The 9,078-nt window shown below is 44.1% G+C and overlaps 1 protein-coding gene across 1 annotated transcript; it reads left to right on the plus strand.

Moving 5' to 3' along the window:
• Nucleotides 1–1,427: 1,427 nt before the first annotated feature.
• On the plus strand, nucleotides 1,428–3,811 carry LOC123481254 (ELAV-like protein 2; the record flags this gene model as incomplete). The annotated part of the gene is made up of 1 exon (XM_045213794.1): nucleotides 1,428–3,811. A coding segment is annotated over one exon (331 nt), but the record flags the coding sequence as incomplete, so codon positions are not given.
• Between the last annotated feature and the right edge of the window lie 5,267 nt (nucleotides 3,812–9,078).

The following is a 9,078-nucleotide window of genomic DNA, read 5'->3' on the forward strand; positions in this document are numbered from 1 at the left end:
GTCGGCACCAGAGTAGCTCCTCTAAAAGCCTGTAGGCTACTGGAGTGAAACTTGCTTTTGTAAAGCCCAGTCATTGCGCAACAAATAACAATTGTAAATGCAATCGCGTGTTACGAACTTTGGTGGATTTAAAGGAGCTATTTTTATTTTTCAGTCTCAACTCATAATTAAATCACGCCTCCCATTCAGGTGCATAGGGTTGTAACCATAGCTTGCCTACCGTTGACTATCAGCGAATCACCCACAGCTTGACGACTTTGCAATGTGAGCTTGAGGCAGTATAACGTAATGTGAGCTTGAGGCAGTATAACGTAATGTGAGCTTGAGGCAGTATAACGTAATGTGAGCTTGAGGCAGTATAACGTAATGTGAGCTTGAGGCAGTATAACGTAATGTGAGCTTGAGGCAGTATAACGTAATGTGAGCTTGAGGCAGTATAACGTAATGTGAGCTTGAGGCAGTATAACGTAATGTGAGCTTGAGGCAGTATAACGTAATGTGAGCTTGAGGCAGTATAACGTAATGTGAGCTTGAGGCAGTGTAATTGTTTGAAACCTGAACGTTTTACTTCTCTTTAAATAGAGGCATGTCTGACCTTGCTTCAAAGTAGCCTAGTGAAAGTCCATCCATAGAAACTTGGAGGCAATTCTTTTATAAAGACTTCCTCATGCCATTAACCAGCATTTCTCTCCTGTTCTATTGGTTTTCATATCAACTTTCTTTCATTGTCCAGAAGCCAAAGGCACAGTGCTGGTCATATTAGCAACACATCATAGTTGTTGCTATTAGATTCCCCCTCTTTCTAAGTTTCTAACTGAGATTTCCATCTCTGTCTCGTGGAATTGCTCGCATGTTTCTAAGCTCTTAATGAAAAATGTCCGGTCCGTGTATACATGCATAGTATCAGAGAGGAAGAGGCGATGCGAGAGCTTTCACGCTCACCAGAATCTGTCCAAAATTTGCACAATGGGTTTCTATAGGCTTATTTTGGGCCTAAGCTTGTTGCCTGCCTTCCTGCCTTGGGACGACTTCCATTGTTAGGGCGGAAAACATAAGCGTCTCGTCATTATATACAGATCTCTGATAGTATTTTCTGTTGGTCACGTCATTTTACTGTTTGGAAAATGTTTTACTGTTTGTTGACCGGTTAATGAGGGTCAGTTAGTCGGCAGCAAGATTTACCGAAATGTGCATCCCTAAATAGGGTACATTGTTTGGTTTTGTTTCAAACTTAATGTAGTCATAATCATGCAGTTGAAAGTGATTTTGTCATCAGTTTTTGTGCAGTTAGATAAACCTAAAAGCTTTTTAATGAGTTCAATGAAAAGTCCCTGAAACGCAGCACTGTATTTCATGACATTTAATACTGTCAGCACCTTCAGTGATGGGTTTTTGTATTGACCTGTGCTTGTCTTCTTGTTTTACAGCCGGTTCTCCCCCATGGCCATTGATGGGGTGACCAGTCTGGCTGGCATCAACATCCCGGGGCATGCGGGCACCGGCTGGTGCATCTTCGTCTATAACCTGGCTCCGGACGCAGACGAGAGCATTCTGTGGCAGATGTTTGGGCCGTTTGGCGCCGTCACAAACGTCAAGGTCATCCGGGACTTCAACACAAACAAGTGCAAAGGGTTCGGATTTGTCACCATGACTAACTACGACGAGGCAGCCATGGCCATCGCCAGCTTGAACGGATACCGCCTCGGGGACAGAGTTCTGCAAGTCTCGTTCAAAACCAACAAAACGCACAAAGCCTAATCTCCATCTCAGATTGTTTATAGAAAACTCTACAGAAAATGGAAAAACCTAAAATGGAAACCTACCGACCGTAAACTTTCTACATTAGTAAAAACATATTTGTAAATCAGTGTTACGAAGGGAAACTATTTAGCGTCCAACAGTGTTTTCTTTGTGTTCCTTCATTGCTAGGCTTTGAAACTTCTTAAAATACTTTGCGTTGAAGCAGAAAAAATACTGCAGGTTTTCACGCCTGTCTTTAAATCTGGACCTTTTAAAAATGTTACTGATAAGGTTTTTTTTGTTTTTTTTGTTGCACTTCTGCTTTGAAAACAGTAAGTCTTGTAAGGCTTTGTGTAGTGATTTTCTTTGTATTTTTCTGTGTCCTGATTTTGCCTAGGTGCGTTTTTTGAGTCTTAAGTGGTTAACAAAGTATTTATTTTTGACTATTCTGTTTTTGTAATTTTCTTTTGTTAGTATTATGTTTATCGTAATATGAGTTATTGGTTGGCTGCAGAATATTGCTTATTGTAAAATGAATGGAGAAAAATAGAAAAATAATCTTAAAGCAGTACCTTGCCAAAGAGCTAAGAACCTCTTTGATGTGGGTTTAAAAAGCATCTATTTTTATAAAAAGACAAATTTGGAGAAACTTTTTACTGGACCTGGAACAAATATTTTGACTTGGATACTTTGAGAAATATCTTCATATGACACCTTACCAGGAAGTTTGCAGTGGTTGACATTTCTGGAGAGATTTCTGACGTAAAAGATACCTTTTGAGATCTTTGTATTATCTTTCGATTCTAGAATCCATGGCAGTGACGGTTTCATTTGTAAAATCATCTGTGGGTTGTCCTATCATCCTGGTTGTTATGACTAGCAAATCCAATTCACTATTTTGATTTGGAAACAGACAGAAAAAAATACGAAGGTTTATTTGCAAAAAGTGCATGCAAAATTATAGTGGAAATATCTTCAAGGTAAAGGGGGGGATAAAAAATCAGTTCTTCCTAAAGAATTCCCTTCAGACAGAGCTCTCATGGTGGTTTGTGCTGTACTTACTATATCATTGACTCATTTTGTCTTTATATTAAACAAATAAGGGTTTTACCTACTTTGTATGAAAGTGGGAGGAGAGGACAAGCTGACGAAGGCAGCAGATAAAGAAAACTAGTTTGAATGAACAATGGGAAAGATTACTCCTGGGCTTAGAGCTATGTAAATAAGTCTTATTTTTTATTTATTTTTATGTTGAGTATTTAGCTAGCATATTTTTGTTTTTTTGGACTGTATGGCAAAGTGCTTTTTTATTTACAAGTAACTACAGTGTGATTTTATTTCTTTTTGGGGATATTGCCTTATTTTGATTTCAGTTCGACTTTGAAAGTTGTTTACATTCAGTTAAAATACTTGATTTGTTGTCCTATGGACTAGCATTACAGTGTCAGATTTGTTGGTGATTTGGTCTTTAGATGGTCTTGCTTCTTCTATTAAGAACTATAGACATTTAAGTTGATTTGTTTTATATATAAACATTATAGATATATATTTATGTGGTAAAGAATGGATATAACCCAGTTTTTAGCTATTTGATTACTTTATTTTATTCGTATATACGTAATGCATAATAACCTGTCTTAAAAATCGTAAAAGGTGTATATTGCTTTATTCACTTGAAGCGGTTCCATGACCATATCAAAAAGGGTGGCAAGAGATTTGCCCGAATAACATCTTGCTTATCTCGGAACAAACGGAGGCTGGTCAAGCCCTTAGATGCACTGAGTACTGCACCTGCATCTTGCTTTGTCTTGAGCTCATTACTAGTCATGCTTCTCCTTAACGAGCAGTGTGCTGTGCATTATTTATATATATTTGCAACTGCTTTTCTTTTCTTGTTTTTGACTTTTTTTTTTTTTTTTTTTGGGTTACTTGTACAAGTTAAACTTTGATTATAGATTAGCTGTGACACTGCTGCTGTGTGGGAGGGGCACCCATTTTCTCATGCCCAGCCTCTCACTGGTCTTGATTGAGGGGGGCTCTGACCATCTAGGCATGGAAAAATGAGTCCCCCCCCCCACTTAATCTCAATTCTAAATGTGAGAATTATTATTTATTTGAAGTTGTACAGTATTACTTGGTTCACAGCGTTTTTTTGGGATAGAATATATCTTGAGTATTTAAAAGGATGTACATGTTATTTTCTTTGTGTTTGGAATACTTTGTATTTTTTCATGTTCAGTACATCAATAAATACGTTGGAAGGGAAATGCAGCTCTGTGGATAGACCCTGTGTGTTCAGCACAACCCTCAAGTTAACTTCTCCGACATGTCTCACATACACTACATGTTATTTCATAGTTTTGACATCTTCACTATTATTCTACAATGTAGAAAATGTTAAAAATAAAGAAACCCTTGAATGAGTAGGTGTCCAAATTTTTGACTGGTAGTGTGTGTGATTGATTGATTGAGATTGATATATATATATATCAATCACACACACTACCAGTCAAAAATTTGGACACCTACTCATTCAAGGGTTTCTTTATTTTTAACATTTTCTACATTGTAAAATAATAGTGAAGATATCAAAACTATGAAATAACACATATGGAATCATGTAGTAACCAAAAAAGTGTTAAACAAATCAAGTGTGCAAAGCTGTCATCAAGGCAAAGGGTGGCTATTTGAAGAATCTCAAATATAAAATATATTTTGATTTGTTTAACACTTTTTTGGTTACTACATGATTCCATATGTATTATTTCATAATTGTGATGTCTTCACAATTATTCTACAATGTAGAAAATAGTAAAAAGAAAGAAAAACCCTTGAATGAGTAGGTGTCCAAACTTTTGACTGGTACTGTATTTGTGTATTTAATGGAGAATACCATCCAGAGGTAATGAGTCACAAAGCCTGTCCATGTGGGTTTGACTTTAGTAGTGCTGGTTGATTGATCGCCATCCCCAAATGTTTCTTTATACTGCTTTTTATTCCAAAGAGAACTGGTAGGGCCTGGCCACCAGACAGTAGACATTGCAGAGCAGGTAGAAGGACCACCGTGGTAGGTACAAGGCAGATAGCTCAGGTAGAAGGACCACCATAGTAGATACAAGGCAGAGCAGGTAGAAGGACCACCATGGTAGGTACAAGGCAGATAGCTCAGGTAGAAGGACCAACGTGGTAGGTACAAGGCAGAAGGACCACCGTGGTAGATACAAGGCAGATAGCTCAGGTAGAAGGACCACCGTGGTAGGTACAAGGCAGATAGCTCAGGTAGAAGGACCACCGTGGTAGGTACAAGGCAGATAGCTCGGGTAGAAGGACCACCGTGGTAGGTACAAGGCAGAGCAGGTAGGACCACGGTGGTAGGTACAAGGCAGATAGCTCAGGTAGAAGGAACACCGTGGTAGATACAAAGCAGAGCAGGTAGAAGGAACACCGTGGTAGATACAAGGCAGAGCAGGTAGGACTACCGTGGTAGGTACAAGGCAGAGCAGGTAGGACCACCAAGGAAGATACAAGGCAGATGGTTCAGGTAGAAGGACCACCGTGGTAGATACAAGGCAGAGCAGGTAGAAGGACCACCGTGGTAGATACAAGGCAGATAGCTCAGGTTGAAGGACCACCGTGGTAGATACAAGGCAGAGCAGGTTGAAGGACCACCGTGGTAGATACAAGGCAGAGCAGGTAGAAGGACCACCGTGGTAGATACAAGGCAGAGCAGGTAGAAGGACCACCGTGGTAGGTACAATGCAGATAGCTCAGGTTGAAGGACCACCGTGGTAGGTACAAGGCAGAGCAGGTAGGACCACTGTGGTAGGTACAAGGCAGATAGCTCAGGTAGAAGAACCACCGTGGTAGATACAAGGCAGAGCAGGTAGAAGGACCACCGTGGTAGATACAAGGCAGAGCAGGTAGAAGGACCACCGGGGTAGGTACAAGGCAGATAGCTCGGGTAGAAGGACCACCGTGGTAGGTACAAGGCAGATAGCTCAGGTTGAAGGACCACCGTGGTAGATACAAGGCAGAGCAGGTTGAAGGACCACCGTGGTAGATACAAGGCAGAGCAGGTAGAAGGACCACCGTGGTAGATACAAGGCAGAGCAGGTAGAAGGACCACCGTGGTAGGTACAATGCAGATAGCTCAGGTTGAAGGACCACCGTGGTAGGTACAAGGCAGAGCAGGTAGGACCACTGTGGTAGGTACAAGGCAGATAGCTCAGGTAGAAGAACCACCGTGGTAGATACAAGGCAGAGCAGGTAGAAGGACCACCGTGGTAGATACAAGGCAGAGCAGGTAGAAGGACCACCGGGGTAGGTACAAGGCAGATAGCTCGGGTAGAAGGAACACCGTGGTAGGTACAAGGCAGATAGCTCAGGTAGAAGGACCACCGTGGTAGGTACAAGGCAGATAGCTCGGGTAGAAGGACCACCGTGGTAGGTACAAGGCAGATAGCTCAGGTAGAAGGACCACCGTGGTAGGTACAAGGCAGATAGCTCAGGTAGAAGGACCACCGTGGTAGGTACAAGGCAGATAGCTCAGGTTGAAGGACCACCGTGGTAGGTACAAGGCAGAGCAGGTAGGACCACTGTGGTAGATACAAGGAAGAGCAGGTAGAAGGACCACCGTGGTAGATACAAGGCAGAGCAGGTAGAAGGACTACCGTGGTAGGTACAAGGCAGAGCAGGTAGGACCACCATGGAAGATACAAGGCAGATGGCTCAGGTAGAAGGACCACCGTGGTAGATACAAGGCAGAGCAGGTAGGACCAAGGCAGATAGCTCAGGTAGAAGGACCAACGTGGTAGGTACAAGGCAGATAGCTCAGTTAGAAGGACCACCGTGATAGATACAAGGCAGATAGCTCAGGTAGAAGGACCACTGTGGTAGATACAAGGCAGATAGCTCAGGTAGAAGGACCACCGTGGTAGATACAAGGCAGATAGCTCAGGTAGGACCACCATGGTAGGTACAAGGCAGATAGCTCCGGTAGAAGGACCACCGTGGTAGGTACAAGGCAGATAGCTCAGGTTGAAGGACCACCATAGTAGGTACAAGGCAGAGCAGGTAGGACCACCGTGGAAGATACAAGGCAGATGGCTCAGGTAGAAGGACCACCGTGGTAGATACAAGGCAGATAGCTCAGGTAGAAGGACCACCGTGGTAGATACAAGGCAGAGCAGGTAGAAACCACCGTGGCAGGTACAAGGCAGATAGCTCAGGTAGAAACCCCAACGTGGTAGGTACAAGGCAGACAGCTCAGGTAGAAGGACCAACGTGATAGATACAAGGCAGATAGCGCAGGTAGAAGGACCACCGTGGTAGGTACAAGGCAGATAGCTCAGGTAGAAGGACCACCGTGGTAGGTACAATGCAGATAGCTCGGGTAGAAGGACCACCGTGGTAGGTACAAGGCAGATAGCTCAGGTAGAAGGACCACTGTGGTAGATACAAGGCAGAGCAGGTAGAAGGACCACCGTGGTAGGTACAAGGCAGAGCAGGTAGAAGGACCACCGTGGTAGGTACAAGGCAGACAGCTCAGGTAGAAGGACCAACGTGATAGATACAAGGCAGATAGCTCAGGTAGAAGGACCACCGTGGTAGGTACAAGGCAGATAGCTCAGGTAGAAGGACCACCGTGGTAGGTACAATGCAGATAGCTCGGGTAGAAGGACCACCGTGGTAGGTACAAGGCAGATGGCTCAGGTAGAAGGACCACCGTGGTAGGTACAATGCAGATAGCTCGGGTAGAAGGACCACCGTGGTAGGTACAAGGCAGATAGCTCAGGTAGAAGGACCACGGCAGATAGCTCAGGTTGAAGGACCACCATGGTAGGTACAAGGCAGAGCAGGTAGGACCACTGTGGTAGGTACAAGGCAGATAGCTCAGGTAGAAGGACCACTGTGGTAGATACAAGGCAGAGCAGGTAGAAGGACCACCGTGGTAGGTACAAGGCAGAGCAGGTAGAAGGACCACCGTGGTAGGTACAAGGCAGATAGCTCAGGTAGCAGGACCACCATAGTAGATACAAGGCAGAGCAGGTAGAAGGACCACCATGGTAGGTACAAGGCAGATAGCTCAGGTAGAAGGACGAACGTGGTAGGTACAAGGCAGATAGCTCAGGTAGAAGGACCACCGTTATATATACAAGGCAGATAGCTCAGGTAGAAGGACCACCGTGATAGATACAAGGCAGAGCAGGTAGGACCACTGTGGTAGGTACAAGGCAGATAGCTCAGGTAGAAGGACCACTGTGGTAGATACAAGGCAGAGCAGGTAGAAGGACCACCGTGGTAGGTACAAGGCAGAGCAGGTAGAAGGACCACCGTGGTAGGTACAAGGCAGATAGCTCGGGTAGAAGGACCACCGTGGTAGGTACAAGGCAGATAGCTCAGGTAGCAGGACCACCATAGTAGATACAAGGCAGAGCAGGTAGAAGGACCACCATGGTAGGTACAAGGCAGATAGCTCAGGTAGAAGGACGAACGTGGTAGGTACAAGGCAGATAGCTCAGGTAGAAGGACCACCGTTATAGATACAAGGCAGATAGCTCAGGTAGAAGGACCACCGTGGTAGATACAAGGCAGATAGCTCAGGTAGAAGGACCACTGTGGTAGATACAAGGCAGATAGCTTAGGTAGGAGACCACCATGGTAGGTACAAGGCAGATAGCTCAGGTTGAAGGACCACCGTGGTAGATACAAGGCAGATAGCTCAGGTAGAAGGACCACCTTGGTAGGTACAAGGCAGATAGCTCGGGTAGAAGGACCACCGTGGTAGGTACAAGGCAGATAGCTCAGATAGAAGGACCACCGTGGTAGATACAAGGCAGATAGCTCAGGTAGAAGGACCACCGTGATAGATACAAGGCAGATAGCTCAGGTAGAAGGACCACCATGGTAGATACAAGGCATATAGCTCAGGTAGAAGGACCGCCGTGGTAGGTACAAGGCAGAGCAGGTAGGACCACTGTGGTAGGTACAAGGCAGATAGCTCGACTCAATGATACCTGACCATAGCAAAATGCACTCAACCTTATTGTTTGAGGTCATTAGTTTGAGGTATTTGGGGTTTTTGTTTGCAAATAGTATAAATGTAATGTTTTATTTTACATGATATACTTAGTGTTTTCTATCTTTGGGTGGAAGATTAAGTGGTAGGTACAGATCTAAAGAACTCCATCCTGTCTAGTCTTGTAGTGTCCCTTGCATTGTGAAGGTGTATCACAAGGCTGCATGGGTCAGACTGTGACACAAGACCCATATGGAAGTGCATGATCGGCAACCTGAGAAATGACCATGTTGCAGCTACTGTAGTTCCACTGTATCACC

This window comes from Coregonus clupeaformis, unplaced genomic scaffold (assembly GCF_020615455.1).
Source record: "Coregonus clupeaformis isolate EN_2021a unplaced genomic scaffold, ASM2061545v1 scaf0154, whole genome shotgun sequence".
Lineage (NCBI taxonomy): Eukaryota > Metazoa > Chordata > Actinopteri > Salmoniformes > Salmonidae > Coregonus > Coregonus clupeaformis.